At 37.1% G+C, this 26254-nt stretch overlaps 1 protein-coding gene and 1 pseudogene across 3 annotated transcripts in view; both read left to right on the plus strand.

Moving 5' to 3' along the window:
- Positions 1-8460, plus strand: part of LOC306844662 (matrilin-4-like) — a 20806-nt gene extending 12346 nt beyond the window's left edge. Inside the window, exons 9-18 of one of the 2 annotated variants that reach the window (XM_079376963.1) lie at positions 663-785; positions 1303-1425; positions 1740-1862; positions 2162-2284; positions 2820-2942; positions 3894-4016; positions 4436-4849; positions 5550-5702; positions 5959-6063; positions 7596-8460. In XM_079376963.1, coding sequence (XP_079233089.1) covers positions 663-785; positions 1303-1425; positions 1740-1862; positions 2162-2284; positions 2820-2942; positions 3894-4016; positions 4436-4849; positions 5550-5702; positions 5959-6063; positions 7596-7654 — 1469 coding nt within the window. In that variant the 3' untranslated portion in view covers positions 7655-8460. The remainder of the gene's footprint in view (positions 1-662; positions 786-1302; positions 1426-1739; positions 1863-2161; positions 2285-2819; positions 2943-3893; positions 4017-4435; positions 4850-5549; positions 5703-5958; positions 6064-7595) is intronic. The other variant, XM_079376962.1, reaches the window with a different exon arrangement.
- A 5669-nt stretch (positions 8461-14129) lies between these two features.
- On the plus strand, positions 14130-24568 carry LOC306845292 (annotated as a pseudogene). Its single transcript has 4 exons — positions 14130-15077; positions 21465-21734; positions 22658-23338; positions 23919-24568. The product of its transcript is annotated as an uncharacterized misc_RNA (transcript).
- Positions 24569-26254: the final 1686 nt, after the last annotated feature.

Genomic DNA, 26254 nt, shown 5'->3' on the forward strand with positions numbered 1-26254 from the left:
GACCGATCAATGATCAACTCATCATCTATTTAAAACTTGACTCTTCTGTAGTTACATTGTCTACTAATGATATTACGCAGTGCCTGAAAGTAGTCCCTAGCTATATCATAACTAGTTACCTAGCTGGGGACTACTTTTAGGCACTGCGTAATATCACTGCGCCTGCTGCACCCATGGTACGGCAGCAAAGTTCCTTGATTATTACGCCGGAACAAGAGTATAGTTCCTAGCCATATTGGCCTAGAAAATCGCAACTTTTCATTTTCCACCGGTCTTAGAAAACGATGTAACTACAGAAGAGTCAAGCTTTAAATAAGAAACTTATCGAAACTCTTTGGGCATTTTTGATGACCAAATGCTAATGGTCTAATCCGATTCAATGATCTATGCTAAACTACGCTAAAAGTGTTACCGCCAGACCCAGAGATCGGCTGAATGGATTCAAAAACAGTTAAACTCAACTGTTTAACTCTAGGGGAGATGTAAAATGAGCCTATTTCCAAAAAAAGTGGAGTGTTCCTTTAAGCATGGAGAACAATTGAGAAACAATTGGAAGGAGACTTGATTTAAAGTATCTAAACGCTGTAGCACAAAGGTCATATATAAAAATTAATTGGAATATTTGTCATATTTGAATTATAATCCATCTAATCCATATTTAGTGATTGATTACTGCTCATTTGGGAATGATAGCTGCGAGCACCAGTGTGTGAGTGTCCTGAAAGGCTTTCGCTGTGTTTGTAATGATGGATACACACTCAACGATGACAAGAAGACCTGCACAAGTTAGTGAAGGGAGAACATCCTTTTGCTTACAATCAGTTTGCACATTCCTAAAAATCAATTTCACTGCTATTTTCTCAATTGTTTACCATCAATATTTAGGGCCATCGATTACTAAGCTGGTAGGAGATTTTCAGAGAGATGGAGTGTTTACAGTTTTAACACTGTGTGTTCAAGGCGATTTGGAAAGATTGTATTTAGAAGACACCAACATCACCACACAATTGTAATTTTGAGTGGCAAATTTTCTAAGTTTTAGTGAGAAAACGTCAGCCACAATGGATTATTTATATCAATGTTATTTTTTTCAAAACTACAATACAACTATACACAACGAGCCCTACTGTCATATTAATGGTAGACAATTGGTAAAAATTGGGAAGAATTTGGAAGAAGCAAAGAAACTTTACTTTAAAAAACCCAAATTTAAAAAAAATTATTCATTAGAAATCAATGAAATACTATATTCAGTATAACATGTCATGTCCTTGAATTCTAATACATCTAATTCATATTTAGTGATTGATTACTGCTCATTTGGGAATGATAGCTGCGAGCATGAGTGTGTGAGTGTCCTGAAAGGCTTTCACTGCCACTGTAATGATGGATACACTCTCAACGATGACAAGAAGACCTGCACAAGTTAGTGAAGGCTTACATTCAATTTATGCATGAACTTATATGTAATTTCTCTGCTTTTTTCTCAGTTGTTTAATATCAATATTTGGGCCATCTATTGCTAACCTTATAATAACTTTTCTAAATGGTGGAGTGTTTCTGAATTGAACTCCAACAGACTTGGGGCCCAGTAAGAGCCGTGGTTTTATTTCCAATGGCCAAAGACAAGTTCTCCGCCATATTCATAAACAAGAACTGAGAAAATTTGGGAACTATATGAAAGGAAAATGTTTATCCTGTTTGGTCATGTTCTTTAAATCCATCTAATCCATATTTAGTGATCGATTATTGCTCATTTGGGAACGATAGCTGCAAGCACCAGTGTGTGAGTGTCCTGAAAGGCTTTCACTGCGTTTGTAATGATGGATACTCACTCAACGATGACAAGAAGACCTGTACAAGTTAGTGAAGGCCATATGTTAAAACTCTACACACATACACCTACATATGCTCTCAGAGTATCCATAACCCCAATTTGATACTTAAGTACAAAACCAAAGTATTCAATATCCTTTATGAATCCATGCTTAACTAAAAAAAATCCATAAAATCTTAGTAGAAAAATAAACCTAATAGCAGTTTTACAAGTTTCCTTTCTATGCTTCTTCCTCTTACAAAACATTTTGCTCTTTGCCAACTACTTTGGCTGCTCGCCTTACTCCAGATTTTGAGCTTCTCTGCTTCTTTCTGCCTGTTCCAGTGATCGACTACTGCTCATTTGGGAATGATAGCTGCGAGCATGAGTGTGTGAGTGTCCTAAAAGGCTTTCATTGCCGCTGTAAAGATGGATACACTCTCAATGATGACAAGAAGACCTGCACAAGTTAGTGAGAGTAACTGATCGATAAGCATACTTTTCCAGATCCATTGCCCACAACGCTAATCATGCATGCTAATACTATGTTCGAAAAATGTTTTTATTGTTACCTTATACCACTGGTCTCAAACTCAATTCCTGGAGGGCCACAGCTCTGCACAGTTTAGCTCCAACCCTAATCAAACACCTGATCCAGCTAATCAAGCTCTTCAGGATCACTAGAAACTTCCAAGCAGGTGTGATTTGGAGCTGGTTGGAGATAAACTGTGCAGAGCTGCGGCCCTCCGGGAATTGAGTTTGAGACCAATGCTATACTATTCTAAGTTTTATAAGAACATACATTTTGTTGGTTGACCTTGCATGTCTTGTGTTCGGGTCAAAATTAATATGTTCATGGATGATTTTGTTATCATTTCAATTATGAGTTTGAAATTTAACCTGTTCAGAATAGTTAAAACGTCATATTTAATCCTTTTTGTTGTTTTGATGTTTTGCACTGTTTATTCACTAAAACACTGTTGCCTTTGTTTATGTCTCTTAGTGATCGATTACTGTTCATTTGGGAATCACACTTGTGATCATCACTGTGTTAGTGTGCTCAATGGCTTCTACTGTCGCTGCAATGAGGGATACACTCTTCAGAAGGACGGAAAGACCTGCCAGTGTATGTATGATGCTCCAGACAGCTTTTATATATTAAAATGCTGTCTCATCCCCTAGATGCAAAGATAACTATTAGTAGGTTTTCACAATTGCAAAAAATAATAGTTTAAAAAGCAATGGTAGATTTATCTTATTGCATATTGATGTCTGTATTTTATTGCATGCCTTATATGTAACTGCTTTTTCAAATTATCATTCAGGCTTTCACAACATTTGAGATATGGTATGATTTATTGACCTTCCAAGTTGATTATCTGATTATTGTAGCTCATAAATTTATTCAGTTCCCTAACTGTGCTCAAATTACTTGACACTGTACGGTACCTTGGCTGAAGCTCTTTTAAAACAGTTCAAAATCAGCTGGCAAGGAAATGAAGCGCCCCCTCTTAAAGCCTGATGGCCTTCCCAGACCTTGGCCTTGAACAGCTGGAAAGGCCAAAAATATCAAGTGTGTCGTTCATCATTTGTTAAGCTTACCTAAAGGCTCTGGACATTTGCTTTAAAGAGCCCAGTCATTCCTTCACCAGATTTCCGCTTTCTGCTACCAATGTAATGTATAGCAGAAATGAAGTTTCAATCAGTTTTTTGAACTTGATTTTTTTTAAATTATTATTATTGAATAAAAGCTTACAAAAAGATTTTTTCTTTTGCTCACCAAGGCTGAATTTACTTGATCCAAAATACAACAAAAACAGTAATATGGTGAAATATATTTTTAAGCATTTTCTATTTGAATATATTTTAAAATCTAATTTATTCTAGTCTTCAACATCACATGATCCTTCAGAAATCATTCTAATATGCATAATATTATGAAGTTGAAAATATTTTACTTAAGTATTCATTTTTGATACATAAATGATGTTCCTTTTCTGACTTACCTTATAAATCCCTTCCATGTTTATTTTTATTGTGGTGTATGACATGCTCTTCATGTTTATGTCTTCTGCAGCGGATAACTTGTGTAACACAGTCGAACATGGTTGTGAATACCAGTGTGTGAGCACTCCAGGATCATACCACTGCATATGCCCTGAGGGCCATGTGCTACAGGACGATGGCAAGAGCTGCGGAAGTAATGCACGCTTTCATTCAGACGGCCCTTATTACAGCTGAGATTATCCAAATCTTTGGGGAAATGCATAAAGCTGAATTCCTAAAGCTGCAAAGTATAGATTGGTGTCTTCATAAACTGCATGCATTCTGTTGCTAGGGGTGAAGTGTATAATTTTTTCAGTTTTAAAATACTTCATTATATCTCAGTTTAACATTCAGAGACCTCTACATGTTAGCTGCATTACTATTAGTATTATTGCTCAAACACATTTGTTCTAAACCCCTGAGGCAATGAAATTTTGCATATGAAAACTAATATTAAAAAGAAAAGTTATTTTTATAGCTCTGTTTTGTTGCACAAAATAAGACACTTCACCTTTGAAAATACCAAAAAAAAAATATTTGAAATACATGTTCATTTCTCTCACCCTCTCCAAGCCTGTCGATCCTCCAACATCGACCTGGTCCTCCTCATCGACGGTTCCAAGAGTGTTCGGCCACAGAACTTCGAGCTTGTCAAGCAGTTTGTTAACCAGGTGGTGGATCAGCTGGACGTCTCCCCTAAAGGAACACGCGTGGGTCTCGTCCAGTACTCAAGCCGAGTGCGGACAGAGTTTCCGCTCAGCATGTATCAGACAAAAGAAGAGATCAAAAAGGCTGTGATGAATGTGCAATACATGGAGAAGGGGACCATGACAGGCTTGGCTCTCAAACACATGGTGGAGAACAGCTTCTCTGAGGCTGACGGAGCCCGTCCTGCTGAGAAGAACATCCCACGGGTTGGCCTGGTCTTCACTGATGGGCGATCGCAGGATGATATTCAGGAGTGGGCCAAGAAGGCCAAGGATGCTGGTATTGTTATTTAAGGGGTCAAAAATTAAAGTGCTATTCAAAATAAAATAAAAATAAATTGCTTTATAATAAAAATAATACTTTTTAAAATAAAAATGTTTCTATAATTTAGCAAAATGTAAAAACAAATCCAATTTTTTATTTTTTTTTATTTTTTATTATTATTTATATTTTAATATTATTATTATTGCTAGAAAAGATCCAAAGAAATTAAATGTATTTTTTAAATATAATATAATATGTCCCAAACTGTCCAAAATTGCAAACCTGAATGAATAGAAAAAAGTATTAATAAAAAAAGAATGGATAAAATAAAGATAAATAAAATATTTACAGTATTAAAAATCTGCATTTGTACACAAATTGTAACGTAAGAAAAATATTTTTAAATATTTTAACGTTTATTGTAAAAATGTTATTCAGTTTTAGATTTTTACATTTATTTTTTATTATATTTTTATTTAAAACATTGTTATAAATATTTAAATTTATAAAATAATAGTTTATTGCTAGAAAATGTTGGGAAAAAACTGAAATAAATAGTTTTTTAATCTCAAATTTTCCCAAAATTGCCAACCTCTTATAAAATTAATAGATGGTTAAGCATCTTCTCGCTGAGCTTTTTACTGAAAAAGGAAAAAAATACTTATTTTTAAGCTGTTTTTGACACAAGGTTTGATGTGTGTCTTGCATGTTGCAGGTATCACCATGTATGCTGTGGGTGTGGGTAAAGCTGTGGAGGACGAGCTGAGAGAGATTGCCTCTGAGCCCATGGAGAAACACTTCTTCTACACCGCCGACTTCACTGCCATCAGCCAGATCGCTGAGAACCTCAAACTCAATGTCTGTGCAGGTGCGTTTGAAAAACCATACCTGAATCATCTGTGTTAGATGGCACACAGTATTTTGTTCAATAGCGCCATCTACAGCCTGAGGTAAACACACACATGCAATGTTCACATAAGGAGGTGCCAATGAGTATTCTGTACAAGCTATATAAAAGGAATATATAGTCTGTATAGATGCATAAATGCGAATTTAAGGAAATTATTGATAATGAATATACTGGACATTTTTTTCATTCTCACATTTAATGCCTCATTTTTCAGCTGAGAGTCAAGGTGAGATCGAGGTTAAGGATCCCTGCGCTTGTGAAAGTCTTGTGGAGTTCCAGCAGGTTACGATGTCCACCCTAGACCAGCTCAACCAGAAACATATCCTTTATATATTCATCAGTACAGGTCCTTTAAACAACATGCTTTCTTTTCAGCACATGCAACTACACCATGCAGCAAAGGGGTTTAACAGAAGCCCCTATCTACAGAAAGAGCCCATATTGTGTCTGTTGGTCTGAGCTGTTCCAGACTGGCCCCTCTGGTTTGGCTCCTCACATAAACCTCTGTGACCACACGCTTCAATGGCTCTTTGTTTCAGTTCTCTCACTCAGCATCATTCATCTAAGCTCAAAAGAGCCCTTGTACCATATCTGAGGCCAGAAACAGATGTTTCTGAACTACTAGATGCGGATACACGTCTCCACTGGATCCATTTAACTACAATTTGATGAGATTACAAAGGAAGGATGTTGCTCCTTGCCTCTCATCATAGTTTCAGAACAGATCTTGCTGATGGGAGTCATTTAGTCGTGGGAAGTCGTGGCCTAATGGTTAGAGAGTCGGCCTCGTAATTTAAAGGTTGTGCGTTCGAGTCTCGGACCGGCAGGGATTGTAGGTGGGGGGAGTGAATGTCCAGCACTCTCTCCACCCTCAATACCACGACTGAGGTGCCCTTGAGCAAGGCACCGAACCCCCAACTGCTCCCCGGGCGCCGCAGCATAAATGGCTGCCCACTGCTCCGGGTGTGTGTGTGTTCACTGCTGTGTGTGTGCATGTTGGATGGGTTAAATGCAGAGCTCGAATTCCGAGTATGGGTCACCATACTTGGCAGTATGTCACTTCACTCACTTAAAGTTAGCATTATCACTGACAATATCACTCTTGATATAGGGCAATATACATTATTTAGGTCATATATGTGACCCTGAACCACAAAACCAGTCATAAGGGTAAATTTTTCCGAAACTGAGATTTATACATCATCTGAAAGCAGAATAAATAAGCTTTCCATTGATGTATGCTTCATTAGGATTGGACAATACTTGGCCAAGATACAACTATTTGAAAATCTGGAATCTGAGGGTGCAAAAAAAAAAAAAAAAAAATATTGAGAAAATTGCCTTTAAGTCTGTCCAAATGTAGTTCTTAGCAATGCATATTACTAATGAAAAATTAAGTTTTGATATATTTACAGTAGGAAATACAAAATATCTTCATGGAACATGATCTTTACTTAATATCCTAATGATTTTTGGCATAAAAGAAAAATCAATAATTTTGACCCATACAATATATTTTAGGCTATTGCTACAAATATACCCCAGCGACTTGAGACTGGTTTTGTGGTCCAGGGTCACATATTTTTCTGTATGGTCCTATTTTATGTCATGACTTAATGTCCACAACAACCTCTTTAGTCCCTTCAGTCACTTGTTTGGAACCTTGTCGTTCAAACCCACAAAGGGTAATACTGATGTATTTTATGTCATAGAAAAACATGAAAATATCTTGTGCTTGTGTTAAACACAGACCTTATTTTAGGCATTTAACAAAAACAAAACATTTAGAAAAACCCCTAAGTGTGGCTGATTGATTATTTTTTATATTATGTTTCCTTAACTGTGTTTCACTGTCAGCTATGACCAAGCGATTGGAAGTTCTAGAGAGCCAGTTGCTCACAAGAAAATGAGAGAGCGCTTCACACAACAGCGCAGATGAGGACGGGGCCCGCTGGGTGTGAAGGGTCCCACAGTCACAAGATCTACAGGTGTAGACGCCTGAGGCATAAGGCCCACTATTTCCGGTGCCATTTTTGAACATGGCTGATATTGTTCCCTATTTATACATGATCTGTATTGTATGATTTATAGAGAGGTATGTATTTATGGCAAATGTGATATTAGCATTTATACACTAAAAAGGGAAATGAAGTGTTTAGTACCACTCTGAAATACTGTCATCTTTATTGTTATTTGCATCATTTTTAGCACCAAATTTATGCGCAATGTGTGACCGTGGATCTGTAAAAACATGCACAAATGTATTACAAAAAAAAAAAAAAAACATTGTTCTGTTGTACAGTTTTCGAATCATTAGTTTACAGAGAAAATACTAAAACCAAAAGAGACGAGCACATGCACTCTGTCATATTACCAAAGCCTGTCAATGTTGTGCATAAATATTTGAAATAGTCAAAGAAACATGTCTGATAACTGGACTGCAAACAGCTTTTGGACTCAAGAATGACCTGAATGGTATGTTAATACTAAAATGAGATTTGAAAAATTGTGTAAACAGGGTAATGTGTACAAGTGCCCCTTAAGATTGCAGTTTTTATGTTTTTATTGAATACAGAATCCAGTTATGATACCTCAGAGTACTCTGGCCTCAGGTTTTTATGTTTTCTAGATGCATTAAAAAAAAGGCCCCATTATAAGGCTCTTATATGTGAATTCTTGTACTTTTTTCCTAATAACACTCTTTTTTTAAAACGTTCAAAGCGTGTCTGTATTCTTTCACAGTGTGAAATAAAGATGTTTTCAGACTGCTGTCAAGATGCCTCAAGAAATATTCTAATATAATATACAGTATAATGACTCTACTATCTGCAGTGATATACTAATATCTACTATAATGAATATTATGAAATTATATATATATGTGTGTACCAATGAAAATCATATACAATGTTTATTATTTAAATAAATAGGATTTAATTTTCACTAATAATTACATAGAAATGGCAAGTAAGTAGATCAATGTAAAATTTTGAGGGAGAAAGAATGAAATATTTTCTCCTAAAACTTACTTCAACAATCATTGTTTTATTTAAGCTTTAAAAAAATATTTTTTCAGTGTACTTGAATATTATATACATCCGCAAACTTAGCAGACTTAGTCATTGATCAACATTTACATCAGCCCCAGAGTAATCCAAACGCAAGAGACCATTAGCGTTGACATTTCAAAACAAAATCTCTTGATGCCAGCAGACCTTTAAACATCTAAAATAATCTCTCTCATTATGTTCCATGATGTTTTCTGCATCTCTCCACAGGCGTGCTAATCGCTCCCAGGGATGCAAACTTCAGAACAACAAGTGCTTTGCCCTTTTACCTGCAGACCTCTGGGGTCCGAGGTGCTCGGGTCTCTCGTGCCATCGCTCTTGCTCAGTCTAGGCTCAGTGGAGGTTGTGAAATGTCAGAGATTCCTGCTAGCCTCAGTGAAAGTGTGTTAATTACCACAAACATACTGCAGCTCTGATGTCCAAAGGACAAATGTCTTATCTCAACAAAGCTCCCTTTTGTGAATTATTGCCTTTTTAGGAACACAAACATATGTTGAGGAAAAGGGCACGGTTTTCCAGAAAGGCTGGAGTTAATTGTTTGTTTGTTTTTTGACACGTGTGATATGAAGATGATTTGAAGATGAGGTGATGTAAGTTTACAGCCTTATTGGGATGCTAAATTTATTTAACTTACAAAATACATTTAAAGTCAAGATGCTCCCGTTCTAATTTTTTTTTTTTGAATGCTCACTAAGGCTGCATTCAGATTATCAAAAATACAGTAAAAACAGTAATATTGTGAAATGTTATTACAATTTAAAATAGTGGTTGTCTATTTTAATATATTTAAAAATTTATTTTATTCCTCAGATTAAGGCTGAATATTCAGCATCATTACTCCAGGCTTCAGTGTCACATGATCCTTCAGAAATCATTCTAATATGTTGATTTGCTGCTCAAGAAACATTTCTTAATATTATCAATGTTGAAAATAGTTGTGCTGCTTAATATTTTTGGGAAAACATTATTCTTTTTTTTCAGGACCCTTTCACGAAAATAGAACAATTAAAATGGATTGCATTTTATTAAATAATTCAATATATATATATATATATAACAAAGTCTTTACTTTCACATTTGATCAATTTAATGCAAATTTGCTGAATAAATGTTTTAAGCCCCCTACTTAAAAAACTACGAAAGGCTCTGTAAGGTAGCTATCAGCTAGGGTAGTGATAAGTGCATACAATACTTGATGATAACAGAGAGGAAGTCCAATGCTTATAAAGTGTGTCTGTTGAGATCAGCTGTGAAATCAGTGCAATGTGTGATTGGTGACAGCTGTGATCAGTGCAATGGATGATGGGAAATGCAGTCCAGAGGTGACATGCAACAGTAGTGTAGTGCAAGAGTCCATGTGGTGAGCGAGTGACCTCTGGTGGTGAGTAAACGGAAGTTCATAGACCGGATTCGTGACAATAATATTAAGACGAAGTTAAATGTTTTAATGTTTTAAGATGAAGTTAAATGTTTTCATTTTATGAGGATTTTACATTTCATTTTTGATTTTACATTTAAGTTTTTTTTCAGCAATAAAACTACAATAAGAAAAAAGGTCAAAGGTCATGGGTGAGTCTGAATGTTATAAATGCCTTTTAAAGATCTAGATGTTCTTAAAGTCTTAATCATGGTACTTTCTTTATCACATCAAACCTTTTCTTTATTATGTTTCATATAGACAAAGGACATTTGCTTCAGAATCTTACAATCTTATACGAATTGATATTTAATCAAGATTTATAAGAATTGATAAGAACAATGACAGGCTGCAAACCCAAAAGTGCACTGAGACTGAAATACGTTTGTGTGCCTTATCACTATATTACATAAAATAAAACTTTAAAATGTGGAAAATGATGTAGAACATTTGCTGGTATTCGGATCATGAGAATGATTATTATTCTCAATATTAATGAGATGCTTATTTTTTTGCATTTTATTACAGATATACAACAAAATAAGTCACTTACTCTATGTCACTTTACTGTTCCTTGTCTTTTAGCAGAATGTATGGCTACTTTTGAAGAAGAGCAATTACTGCATTTGCCAGCACTGAAAAATGCTATAACCATATTTTCAGGTCAAAAGGTTGTCCTGGTCATCAGAAATGTATCTAAAGCAGAGATGCCCAAACCAGTTGACCCATGATGACCTTTCATAGGAATAAACATGCCTTTGAAGCATGTCTTCATTTCTTATTTATCATTTTGTTTCAACCTTTTTTTGTTGTTTTTACATTAATATATAGAGAATATAAGTGAATTTGATAATTTTTTAAATTGTATATTTTATTAAAATACTGTTGGATAGAAAGCAGCATTTACTTTCGGCCTACAGCCCTCAATCAAGTTGATTGTTTGGCCCTTTGTAAAACCCTTGAACACCTCTGTGCTAAAGGAAATACTTGGTTTGAGTTCTTCTGACAGATTGCAAAGGTGAGACCAACCTCTATTACCAAGAAGCAAAATCATACGGTATAAAATGAGGTTTCTCTTCGGCTTCGTTTACACCAGACTGAAGCGGCTGCAGAGATATTGTTGTCAATTTGTTGATGCAACTAAATTTTATTTTGAGAATAGCATTGTTTTAGGCATCCTAGTTGTATTTATACACAGTGTTTAACCTCCTACATTCTCTTTTTACCAGAAAGTGGTGCTATCAAAAGATGAATGTTTCACTGGTGGGTAACATCACACAACCCAAGTATCTGGGGGACAGCTTTAGCACAACTAACCTGACTAGGAATGTGATCGTAGTCGGTTTGTGCATCTCCATCAACTATATCAACTATATCAACAAATCTCCAATCCTGTGGGATTTTGGCAAAAGTTGTCAATAAATCCATGTAAAAGTTCATTATATCAAAATATTGTAAAGAAAACATTGCCTTTGTGAGCAACGTTTGTGAATGAATCCGATTTGTAGATGTAGTGTGTGAAAGAAATGATTGAATAAATACAGCGCTACATGCACAGTGAGTTCTTGTTGTTTAGTTTTCAACAAGAATGGATCTTGTTCTCAGGAAAATTACATTTTTAAAGTGAGAAGTTGCATAAGATATTGAAAACTTTTTAGGGACGTGTTGGCAGATACATGTTTTAAGCATAAACAAATGAAAAATAAATGCTTATTCAGGATGTATGGTAGCTGTATATGCACTTCACAAACATACTAGTATAAAAAATGTCAGTGGAAATACTCCTTTATATTGTATAATGAAAACACACATACATTACTAGAGTTTTTTTTTAATTTCAATTCCTAACAAGAATTGTTCAATACTGAAGCCACATTTTCAAAACTATTCATAGAGTTTACATTACCAACATGTTTCTTGGCCAAACAGTTGATCTCACCACCAAAACTCACTCAGACCAACAAAACACTTCATATAGGTCTCAAAATAAACTTGTTTCATCATAACACTGGGAACAATTCTCATTCAGAAAACATACATTTCATTTACAGTTTTTTACCATTATTTTTGCACTAATAACAGAACCTTCCTGTCATTTTTCAAAACTCTAGACACATAGTTCACAACTGAAGATCAAAATACACATTTTTCAAAACACAATACTTTTTCCAAATGCTTGTATACAATACACATGAGCCAAAGGTCTTTTGTTCATTGAACTAAAATCACTGGTTCAAAATAACACAACTATATTTCAATGCAACTCACGCATTACATCTGAATTGAGTATCTATTCATTTCATTATAATGATCTAGGTCCTAGCTATCAATTGCTTCAACTGCTCAAAATGCTATGTAACTGCTGCATTACTCTTGAAGCATAGTTTTATGGAAACTTTTGAACAACATTATGAAAGTGAAGCAACTGAGGACTGAGTATGTTCAGGTATGATCAGTTTCAAGATTCCTGTTGTTGGGAGAGAAAAAAAAAAATTCTATATCATTGTTATCAGTATTTGTTTTTCCTACAGTAAGTGTCTTTTTTAGAGGTTGATAAAGCTGGAAGCTGATGAAAACCATTCATATTTCTGGATGAGGCAGGCCAAGAGATGGAGGAGAGGCCCAGAATTCCTAGCGACGCCACTGACAGCAATCATGGTTTGGTTTCAAGCCCATCCACAGTTTATCACCTTCTATTTACACCCATACTCCCCTCTCCTTACTGTAACTCATTTTTCTCCACGTGGAAGTGTACGGTTCACAATAGGCTCCTCTCAAACAATCACTCTTCTCCAGACCATAGATGATGCGTACAATGAAATCACGTGGGGAGACCAATGTCAGGCCTGTATTTGCCATGCCAGAAGATTTTATTCCAAGATGATTATGGGTGAAAAAAAGAAGAATTCTGACATACACAGTATGATGGCCTTTAAAAGCCGGGGATTATTCTGATATATCCTATTTCTTATTTTTCCTGTATACATTTCACAAAGCTTTTTTTTCTCTATATTTTCCCTAGTGAAATAACTGACATCATCATCTACAATCAGAGTGTAGGAGTATTTAAAAAGCTGTCATGTCTTCACAGTACTGGTGCTTGCCAAACAGGGGTGAGTGCTGCAGTCTAGTTACTAGATTCTATTCATTTGTTCTATTTCTATTCTTTCATTCTGTGTTAACAATGAAAATGTCTGTAGTGCTATACGGTATACGTGCATTTGAGATACGTGCTTAATCAGATTTATATACTACAATATTACAAACTGTATTACATACTATGTAGATAGATACAGATAGATCTAATAAAGTGCGTATCTCGAATGCGATGTAAGCCACTTTGGATAAAAGCATCAAACAAATATAGAACAATATCTTAAAATACTATTTTTATAACTTAATTATACATATTAATTCATTGCAAGTATGTTAAAATTTGTTTAGTATTTGTGCATCATATATGCATATCTTTGCATTTTAAATATCTTTGCTATGACATAAACATGTTTGATAATGATAATAATGAAGGTTTTAATGTTATACTATAGGTTTTTCAGTGGTCTATTCTTATATTAGGTGCACCATCAGTCATAAAAAAATATTTATATTTAATTTGACTGATGCTTTTATAAAAAGTGCCTTACACTGCAAACGAGATACATGCTTAATCATATCTATATATTGCATATACTATAATACTGCAAACTGTATTACATACTGTGTAGACAGATATTGATAGATCTAATGAAATGTGTATCTCGAATGCAATGTAAGCAACTTTGGATAAAAGCATCAAACAAATATACAGCAGCTTAAAATATTATTTTTAAAAAACTTTTAAACTGATAGGCAAGCTTATTGTGCATTTACATCTGTATTTCCTCTTTTAAGTCCTGCGTGATGAATTCAACAGGAGGCCAACAACTCCTTATGAGAGACACGTTCACCACTGCCTTGATTAAGAACTTCATCGTGGTCCTGGTGTGGCTCCTCCTCAGCTACATCAATGGCAGCGTTGTGGCAACCTTCTTCAGGCACCAGATCTTTTACGAGGACCCTCGCTATATCCTATTCATACATATGGTGATTAATGACGCGGTGCAGCTCACTGTAACCATCGCTCTGTTTTTGATCAGCTACATCTTGTACACTATCAGTGTGGGAGTGTGTTGTTTCTTTATCCTGGTGGCTGTGTTCACCACCCGCAGCACACCTGTCAATCTGGCCGGCATGGCGATAGAGCGTTATGTCGCGATCTGCTATCCTCTGCGTCACGCGCAGATCTGCACCGTGCGCCGCGCGTACATGCTCATAGCGGTCATTTGGTTCATATCGGTGGTTCCTGACATCACTGACCTTTTCGTGACTTTAGCCACAGAGCCTCTCAGTTTCTTCCAAACTAATGTCTTTTGTCTCAGACAGAATGTGTTCAAAGACCCTGTGCTGCTGTACAAACGCCAGGCGTTCGACGGTATTTATTTCTCTCTGGTGTTCCTCACGCTGCTGTGCACTTACCTGCGGATCGTGCTCGCGGCCCGCGCGCTCTCCACCGAGAGAACTTCAGCCAACCGCGCGACCAACACTATCTTGCTTCACGGGGTTCAGTTGCTGATGTGCATGCTGTCCTACATGTCTCCCAGCGTGGAGGGCGTACTGAACATCATCTTCCCGGGACGCATCGTGGAAATCCGTTTCACCAACTATCTAATTGTCTATGTTTTGCCACGTTTTTTGAGTCCAATCATATACGGAGTGCGGGATAAAAAGTTCTGCAAGTATCTGAGGAGGTATTTTGTGTGTGGTCTCACTAGAATAGACACCAGAGTCGAGTGTAAAGATGAAGAAGATTAAAAGGATCTGTAACATAACACCTTCTCTAATATTATAATGTGCCAAGGGTTTGTAATCATAGTCTGATCTTTAACAAACTGTGCTTCTGTCTTAGCAAGTGTGCAGTTTTAAATGATTCCCCACCTTTTGTTTACAAATGTTTAGGTTTTAATCATTCTCCACGTTTTGTTTATCACATTCAGAAATGTTTTACTCCTAATGAGTTTGAATAAATTCTAGTTTATAAAGTGTTGCATACAGACCACCATATCTATCTATCTATCTATCTATCTATCTATCTATCTATCTATCTATCTATCTATCTATCTATCCGTCTGTCTGTCTGTCAGTTCGTTAGTAGCCTACATCAAAAATGGAAAAATATAAATGAACTGTTTTTATTAAATTCAGAAATATTATTTAACTGAATCAATGAATTAAAATAAACATTAATTTATACAAACACAACCAATTTTTTGGTTTTAATCAGATTGAAATAGCATGTTAAGTTGGCTAACACTTTTTACAGTGTAATTAAGCAATGTTTTAATTGCTTTAAATGGAATATGTAAAACAAAACTATATATACAGTGGGTACGGAAAGTATTCAGACCCCCTTAAATTTTTCACTCTTTGTTATATTGCAGCCATTTGCTAAAATCATTTAAGTTAATTTTTTTCCCTCATTAACACTTTCCACTCTGCGGGCTATTTTGGGGAATTCCGCCTGCATTTGGCCTACCCAAATTAAAAAGCTTCCCATACCCACATGCAGAGGTGTATATACAAAAGTTTGGTATCATTTTAAAGGAAACCTTTTGAAATTACATAAAACACTGATGAAATTGATTACAATTATTGTATATTGTCTGTGTTATAATAAAGACAAAAAAAAGAGGCGCTTCTTTTTTTTTTTTTTTGTAAACTGAAATTTGAAAGTGTATAACTCAGGCCCTGAGTGCCTCAGCTCCCTGCAAACAATTTTATTTGTTTCCAACACGTGTCAGCAAGCACAGGAAAAAGGAAATTTGTTTCGATCATAATCTATGCAAGAGTTATTCTATTCCAACTGTAGGGAACAATAATACCCTTTTTTTATACAATTTCCGCCTACCCAAATTTTAAGTCTCCCCATACCAACATACAGTGGAATAAATGCAATATCTTGGTGTCATTTTAAAGAAAACCCTTTGAAATTACATAAAAAACTGCTGTAAGTGATAAATATTATTATATATGATGTCTGTCCTAAGATGAACCATGTCAACACAAGGCACTTTTAGTTTTTTTTGTTCCTGGCCCTGTGTGCTCTATCAAACTGCAGGTAGTTTTAAATGATACCAGCAGATGGCAGTAAACACTAGCCTAGAGTCTCACCTTTCTAACGATATGCATCTCATCTGGATAGGTCGATCCTTTCATATTTTCCCGAATTTTGGAATGTCATGACCTTCCTTTGTTGTGTTTTGGACAAACATGGCACAGCAAGGTATTACTCATGCACACAACCACAGAAAACGCTGAAAATGGGCTCATTTTGTAGAGGAGAACCTAAGCTAAACGATGATATAGCTTTTTTGGCGATCTGTGCCAAACAAAAACCGTAAAATAAATGAAAAATATCTTAATTCCAATAAAGTGCAAAAACTATCATTTTACAGATTTTTTCATTAAAAGTTTTAGAAAAAAAACCCTGTTATTTTACAGGTTTTTCCTTGTTTGAATTAAGATATTTTACCTTAATTTTACGGTTTTTGTTTGGCAGCCGTAGCTGCCAGTCATTTGACCGTTTTTTTACAATTATTTTTTTACAGTGCAGGCACTGCTCATCACTTGTCCAATACAGTCCCAACAGTGAAGCATGGTGGTGGCAGCATCATGCTGTGGGGGTGTTTTTCAGCTGCAGGGACAGGACGACTGGTTGCAATCGAGGGAAAGATGAATGCGGCCAAGTACAGGGATATCCTGGACGAAAACCTTCTCCAGAGTGCTCAGGACCTCAGACTGGGCCGAAGGTTTACCTTCCAACAAGACAATGACCCTAAGCACACAGCTAAAATAACGAAGGAGTGGCTTCACAACAACTCCGTGACTGTTCTTGAATGGCCCAGCCAGAGCCCTGACTTAAACCCAATTGAGCATCTCTGGAGAGACCTAAAAATGGCTGTCCACCAACGTTTACCATCCAACCTGACAGAACTGGAGAGGATCTGCAAGGAGGAATGGCAGAGGATCCCCAAATCCAGGTGTGAAAAACTTGTTGCATCTTTCCCAAAAAGACTCATGGCTGTATTAGATCAAAAGGGTGCTTCTACTAAATACTGAGCAAAGGGTCTGAATACTTAGGACCATGTGATATTTCAGTTTTTCTTTTTTAATAAATCTGCAAAAATGTCAACAATTCTGTGTTTTTTCTGTCAATATGGGGTGCTGTGTGTACATTGAGGAAAAAAATGAACTTAAATGATTTTAGCAAATGGCTGCAATATAACAAAGAGTGAAAATTGTAAGGGGGTCTGAATACTTTCCGTACCCACTGTAAATATGTATATTTACAGTATCTCACAGAATTGAGTACACCGGTCACGGTGCACACACGAGGAGGACACAGGAACACGCAGACGAGGATGAAAACTCAAATAATAGTCTTTACTGAACACATCAAGGCAGGGCCAGGCAAGGCTTACAGACAGGAAACACCGGGGGTAACGAGTAGACCGGACGAAATCCAACTGAATAGACAGGACTATAAATACACAGGTAAATCATAGATAATTAGACAAACACAGCTGGACAAGAATTAACTAATGATTACATTGCAGGAAACAAACCAAATATGGACACAAGAGGCAGGAACACATGACACACACGAAAGAGGACTGACAACACCCTTCACATTTTTGTAAATATTTTACTATATCTTTTCATGTGACAACACTGAAGAAATGACACTTTGCTACAATGTAAAGTAGTGAGTGTACAGCTTGTATAACGGTGTAAATTAGCTGTCCCCTCAAAATAACTCAACACACAGCCATTAATGTCTAAACTGCTGGCCACAAAAGTGAGTACACCCCTAAGTGAAAATGTCCAAATTAAGCCCAATTAGCAATTTTCTCTCCCTGGTGTCATGTGACTCGTTAGTGTTACAAGGTCTCAGGGGTGAATGGGGAGCAGGTGTGTTAAATTTGGTGTTATCGCTCTCACTTTCTCATACTGGTCACTGGAAGTTCAACTTGGCACCTCATGGCAAAGAACTCTCTGAGGATCTGAAAAAAAGAATTGTTGCTCTACATAAAGATGGCGTAGGCTATAAGAAGATTGCCAAGACCCTGAAACTGAACAGCAGCACGGTGGCCAAGACCATACAGCGGTTTAACAGGACAGGTTCCACTCAGAACAGGCCTCGCCATGGTCGACCAAAGAAGTTGAGTGCACGTGCTCAGCGTCATATCCAGAGGTTGTGTTTGGGAAATATTACTGGAACCATGTCCTGTGGTCTGATTAAGATAAACTTATTTGGTTCAGATGGTGTCAAGCGTGTGTTGCGGCAACCAGATGAGGAGTACAAAAACAAGTGTGTCTTGCCTACAGTCAAGCATGTTGGTGGGAGTGTCATGGTCTTGGGCTGCATGAGTGCTGCCGGCACTGGGGAGCTACAGTTCATTGAGGGAACCATGAATGCCAACATGTACTGTGACGTACTGAAGCAGAGACTGGGTTGCAGGGCAGTATTCCAACATGATAACAACCCCAAACACACCTCCAAGACGACCTGGATGGGAGACCTCCTGAGATCTAAGATGGCGGCACGATCAGATGCAGCGGCTACTCCGGGTCCCAAAGACGGTGCTTTTATGTCTTTTAAGGTCGTCTGTTTGTCTCCAAATAGTGTCAGTTTACCACTAACTCATAAGGAAATCACCCCAAAACTCATCTATGATCGCCAAAGTCTTTTGGATATCGGCAACGCATACAAACAACAACTCTCACCGGTGGCTACTGAGAAGCTACGAGGCCTTTGTTTACTGCTGGAGCCGGACCTTGAGACCGCGGCCTCGCCTACTGACGCTACCCGCACAAGGCAGCGTCGCAAGCGGTGTGAGAGAGGACGGAAGCGCGGTAAGCGCGGAGGTATACGAGCTAGGCTAAGAGCTAACCCCACAAGACTGGCTCTTCCAACACTCATGCTCTCAAATGTTCGCTCTCTGGAAAACAAACTGGACTTAATTCAACTCAGTCGGTCTACACAGCATGAGGCAAGGGATTGTTGTGTGTTTGTTTTCACCGAAACATGACTAAACGACAACATCCCGGACTCCGCCATTCAGCAGCACGGGCTAACCAGCTACCGAGCGGATAGAGATTCATCACTGTCTGGTAAGACCCGCGGAGGTGGCTTGTGTGTGTATATCAACAAAGACTGGTGTAACAATGCTGCGATAATATCAAAACACTGTTCATCGCTGGTGGAGTTTATGTTTGTGAAGTGTCGACCGTTTTATCTGCCGCGGGAGTTCACGGTCATTGTTACTGTTGCAGTTTACATCCCCCCGTGTGCAAACGCTAAGGACGCGCTTCGTGAACTGTATAGCGCCATCAGCGAACAACAAACAAATAACCCTGGCGGCTTTTTCATCATAGCCGGTGACTTCAACCACGCAAACTTAAAGACAGTTTTGCCAAAGTTCTACCAACATGTGAACTTAGGGGTTTAAGGGGAAACAACACACTGGACTTTGTTTACACAACAGTAAAGAACTCTTACAAGGCTGTACCCCGCCCCCACCTCGGGTACTCAGACCACATCACTGTTATGCTAATCCCAGCATATAGACCACTTCTCAAACTTGCCAAACCGGTTCAAAAGCAGGTTAGTAGGTTAGCTGTGTATAGGTTTATTCAGTTTTTTTACTTCATTGTTGTATTTATGTAGCACCGTGGTCCTGCGAGGCACGACATTTCATTCCACTGTATGTCCCCACATGTAGCGGAATGACAATAAAGCTTGAACTTGAACTTGAACTTGAAAATAGGTTACTGCTGGAAGAGGTGTTAGTAAGGCCAGCAGGGGGTGCTCACCCTGCAGTCTGTGTGGGTCCTAATGCCCCAGTATAGTGACAGGGACACTATACTGTAAAAAGCACCGTCCTTCGGATGAGACATTAAACCGAGGTCCTGAATCTCTGTGGTCATTAAAAATCCCAGGATGTCCTTCGAAAAGAGTAGGGGTGTAACCCCGGCATCCTGGCCAAATTTCCCCATTGGCCTCTGACCCTCATGGCCTCCTAATCATCCCCTTACACTGATTGGCTTCATCACTCTGTCTCCTCTCCACCAGTAAGCTGGTGTGTGGTGGGCATTCTGGCGCAATATGGCTGCCGTCGCATCATCCAGATGGATGCTGCACATTGGTGGTGGTTGAGGAGATTACCCCCTTTCATGTAAAGCTCTTCGAGTACCCAGAAAAGCGCTATATAAATGTAACGAATTATAAATATATATATATATATATATGTGTGTGTGTGTGTGTGTGTGTGTGTGTGTGTGATTATATTCCATAGTCACAGCTATTTTATTTAAAATGATAAACTGTTATCATCAATGCATAATCAGTGCATTTCCTTTAATTTGTACTTGTCACATTTATAAAACTGAGGACAAAATGAAGCAACCTGATCTCATGATTTTGTATGTATGTATGAATCCGTTGATAAATGTGAATGAATATACATTATTTATATAATAAAACATTGTACCATCTGGCAAGATCAAATAAAAACACAATGTGCAAACTTTGTAAGTCACAAATATTCAAACATATTTAACAGCAAATTTAACGTGTTGGTGTACACCTCTATTTACATCCGTTCGTCCCCTGGGAAAAACAAAAACTGTGCTAAAGTCAAAACCCTGAAGAGTTTTGTGTGCATCCTCCAATCAGCTACCCTGATCTATATCACACCCATAAAGTATATAAGATTCACCACAGGCCTGGACTGTTAGATAGGGCAGGAGGCACTTTAGGTAAGAGGCTTGACTAACTAACATCAGCTCTAGTTAGATATTTTTAAATGAAGCACATAGGAAAATAGCATTATGCTGAGACCCATTTTACCGTAAAGACATGTTTATGACATTTATTTCTTTCAGGAAACGAAAGCATAGCTGTTTAAGTGTTATTATTTAATTGTGCAGCAGTAGCTCCAACAATAGAAATAGTCAATTGTGCATCCATATGATTTCAGGTGTTATATATAACCGTATGCCTCTATTATAAATCATAATCATGCATGTGTTTTTATATGACTTTGACTGTTACTTTATGTAAAAGATTAATTTTACAATGCAGAATGGTATGTGTAGTTGTGTACACTGTCTATAATGTTTGCTTTATCATCTCAGGTTGAGAACATGAACTCCAGCACTGTCTCAGAGTACAGTAACTCCTCTTTACTCCTCCTGAATGCCATACCGCGGGACAGCTTCAGCTCTGCTCTCATCAAAAACATTGTGGCCATGCTTGTGTGGCTGGCGCTCAGTATCCTTAACTACAGTATGGTGTCCACTTTCCGCAAGCACAGTTTCTTCTATGAAGATCCACGTTATATCATGTTTATCTGCATGGTTATTAATGATGCGGTACAACTGACGCTGGTCACCGCCTTGTATGTGGTTAGTATTGAGATGAAGTATGTGGCCAAAAATGACTTAAAGAACACTTAGAAATGCCTAAGTTGTATTACATTGCATTGGATACAAAATATCAAACATGTGGTCACTTATTTTAAATATTTCAAGCAAAAGTCACTATTAAAAAACTATTGATAAAACTATTATCACAATTTAAAATAACTGTTTTCTGTTTGATTATATCTTCAAATGTACTTATTTCTGTCATGCAAAGCTGAATTTTCAGCATCATAACCCCAGTCTTCAGTGTCACATGATCCTTCAGAAATCATAATAATCTGCTGCTCTTTTCTTATTATCTGTTTTTTACCTTTCCCCCACAAAAGTAGAGAGTTCAATCATTTGTTGCAACAATTTTCATACCACTAAAATTGAAAACTTTACTTTAAATGTTGTTGTTTTTAACTTTTTTATTCTTAGTTTAAATTAATTTTTAGTTTAAAACTGAGTGTTGAAAAGAGTGTGCTGCTTTATATTTTCGTAATACATTTTTCCAGGAATTGTTTATGAATAGAAAGTTCAAAATAACAGCATTATTTGATGCAATCATATCTCTTGTAGCAAATATAATTAGTCACTTTTGATGATTTTAAACCGCCCTTACAGAATAAAAGTATTTATTTATTTCCAAAAAGTACAAAAAAGAAAAAAAAGAATTGCTTGTAAGTGAATATCTTTTCTATTTCGTTTCTATTCTGTTTTGTTTTTTAGAATGTTAAATCATTCACTGTAACAATTTTTATACCACAAAAATTGAAACGTGACTAAATGTTTTCATTTTTATTCACAAAACTGAATAAAAGTGACAAGACGATTTGAAAACAAATGTGTTATGTATGAGTGTATAATGAACCAATGCCATTTTTAATGTGCATCTTGTTGGTGTTCTTTTCTTTCTGTTCTAGGTGAGTTATGCCTTCTCAAAGATCTTGGCATCTGCCTGCTGCCCGCTGATCATGACCGCTGTGACGACCACGCGCTCCACCCCGCTCATCCTGGCCGGCATGGCCCTGGAGCGCTACATCTCCATCTGCTTCCCTCTTCATTACAGCCACATCTGCACGGTCACACGCACCCTGTGGATCATCGGGGTCATATTCCTCCTGAGCTTCACTCCACCTCTCACCGATCTTGTCATCAGCGTGGCCAAAGAACCACCACTGTTCTTTCACACGTCCATTTTCTGCGATCACTCACTCCTATTCCGAGACCGTTCGATTTATTACAAGAACTGCGTGTTTGATAGCGTGTATTTCTCTTTTGTCTTCTTGACTTTGCTTTATACGTACTGTAAGATCATGCTGACGGCCCGTGCGGCCTCCACTGACCTGGTGTCAGCCAAGAAGGCCCGAAACACGGTGCTGCTCCATGGGGTTCAGCTGTTGCTGTGCATGCTGGCGTTTGTCGTGCCATCCATGCAGGCTCCGCTCATACAACTGTTTCCAATGTACGGCCTAGAGATCCGTTATGTTAATTTTCTTCTGGTCTACATTATCCCACGGTTTCTCAGTCCTATGATTTATGGATTCAGGGATGAGAAGTTTCGCAAGTATTGGCTCAAATACTTTGTCTCTAAAGCACACAAAGTCAAACCGGCCAGACATTTCTCTCAAAAGCCTGGATGATGTTTTGTTCATTTCTGTGCCACGTGAATGATTTGTAGGTGACACTGATTTCTGGAGTAGAGAAATATTTCAGAAATCGAAATATTTCATTTTAACAGACTATGTTGATACAGAAAATGATATGATTCAAAAGATCAAATCCATATAATTGTGTATTTAAAAATAAAACCTGTTTGAAAAGAAGCCCTTCACACTGCTAAATTGTTAAACACTTTTGGCACTATAAAAACTTTATAGAAAGTTTTATATTAATATATAAGACAGTAGTTAAAATTACAGTTTCAAGTTAAATGTATGTGTATGAGCAAAGTATATTGTTGCTATAACTGGTGTTCTTGTTTTGTTTTTTTACTTAAAATACAGTATCTTAAAAATATCCCAAAAAAAGCATCTAGGACATGCAAAACTTGAAAATTTTTAAAGAAGGTCATTCATTCAGCACAATGAATGACATCAAGCATCAAGAACTTCATCAGTGTAGTCCTCAACTATATTAATGGGACATTTGTGCTTGTCTTTTTAAAAAAAAACATTTCTAATAATAACCTCAACTGCTCATAAGAACACTCCTCTGACTTTGGCAGGTATGGCCATTGAGTGTTACATTGCCATCTGCAAACCACTGCATCACCATCAGATCTGCACAGTGCGCAGGACCTACATCCTCATCTCTCTGATTTAGGGTGTAGAAGTCATACCTGGATTGGCTGACTTGATTGTCATAGTAATTTTTCATCCTTTATCTATTTTTATAATAGGTACTCTCTGTACCTCATCAAATGACTATAACACACCGTACCATGAAGAACAGAACAAAGTTATGAATGTCCTTTACATGTCTGTTGTGTGGGTAATTCTTGTATTCACATATTGTCAAGTGCTGATTGCAGCCAGGAGGGCCTCCGCTGATAAATCCTCAGCAAAAAAGGCCCAAAGCACCATCCTGTTACATGGAGCACAGCTTCTGCTCTGTATGTTGTCCTACATTACTGCTGTCATAGACAGGATCTCTGCTAAATTTGTAAAAGATGATAGGAAAAAATCATTCCTAATTATTTTACAACAAACGTATTACCACGACTGCTTACCCCATTGATTTATGGTGTTCGAGATAAACTTTTTTATAATCACATGAAGAGGCTTTTTGCATGTAAATTACTTATTGTAAAGGTCAAATCAACCATACAGTGAGCAAAAAAGGCTTTTAATGTTACTGTTTATCATTTTCTTTATTTATTTAATCGATTTAAATTCTTAGAATTATTTGATTCATAAATGGCATCATTTATGGCATCATAAAATATAATAAAAATACATTTAAAATGTGCAAATTCTAAGATGAATGACTAGCAACACTTGATGCAACTTGAGCCTATGGTGTAATTTCTGAAGCTCGACTGGTAGAGTCTAGTGCTAGCCATGCAAACAGATCATTATAAATGTAAATCTTATGTAATTTGGTTTCAATTGTTCGTCCTTTATGTGTTTGTGCAATAAGTGATTTATTTAGTACAACTAATGTGTATAGCATAAAGAGCTATGTACGCACCATGAAGAACAGGACAAAATTACACACTGGCTTTATTTATCTGTTGGCTGTTTATCTGTTAAACTCCTGTTATAGACAAGATTTATGCACAACTTTTTCTATACACTACAGTCAAAAATCACCATTTTCAATTATCTTCAGTTATCACAACTCTTTAGCCCCCTTATTTATGGTGTTCGCAATAAACATTTTTAAAAATATTTAAATGACTTTTATGTAGATTTTATTTAATATAAAAGTTGAGCTAAAAGCAGTGAGCTAAAAAGATATCCAGATAAGTATTTAGTAATTACTGTTTAAATAAAATACCTCTGTTCATTTGCTTAAACTGGTGTTGCTGAGCTTTCTTGTGTACCAGCCCTGGGACTTGGAGACGGCCGTTCTCTCAGCCATTATCTGTTTCGGTAACTGCAGTAGTGTTGATGGAGCCATGCCAGGGAGACAATAGCTGTGTCTCATTTAGAAGGCTGTGTCTGCCGGAGGTTTCATTCGAAGGGTGCATACATCATCGAGGCTGTCTCATTTCAGAAAAGCAAGTAGGACACTCCAAATGCGACCTTCGAATGCAACCTTTCACAGGAATTCGGAGGATGCATCAGGTGTATCCTTCGCTGCTTCAGATAACCCACAATTCTTTGAGTCGCCATAAACAACCATTAATTTGAAAAATGCCGGTGCCGGCAGATATACACACAAGTGCAGATGTGGTTTTCAATTTAACTTAAAGTGCCTCCAGTAAAAACAGAAACTTTGTTCTTAATATCCTCCTTTTTTCTGTAACAGATGTCTGTTGTAGGTACGCTGCAGCTCTTCAAACATTGAGCAAAATAAAACAAGTAACGTTAAAAGCATTTTTTTTCCAAATTTAGAAATAATTTTCCTTCATTTAAGTAGTGTGAGAGCACAAAGATGCTCTAAATGTGTTGGCAAATCAACGTAATACTTCCTGTTTCCTTTTCCGCCCGTCCTACGAAGGCCGTCTCATTTAATTCTAGGTTGAGGACACTTTGTATACCTTACGCATCAAATCAAATACCCTACAGTGGCATTTTAGTGTCACACTGAAAAATAACTTTATACTAATTTAATAATGTCAATATTACGATAATAAAATCATATTATATTGCGTGAAATTAATGTGAAAATTACACTCCGCAAAAAAAGTCTGTGGCATCCAACCTGGCATTCTTAACACGAAAAACAGCAATAACACAGGCTTATAGGTATTTTTGAAACTCTTAATTGGTCGATTTCATGAGACATTCGTTTGTGTACAAAATTTCTGCAAATGGGCCCGGGGCTGACTCACCCTCATGTAGTTCCAAATC

The sequence above is a fragment of the Barbus barbus genome, assembly GCF_936440315.1.
Source record: "Barbus barbus genome assembly, chromosome: 25".
Lineage (NCBI taxonomy): Eukaryota > Metazoa > Chordata > Actinopteri > Cypriniformes > Cyprinidae > Barbus > Barbus barbus.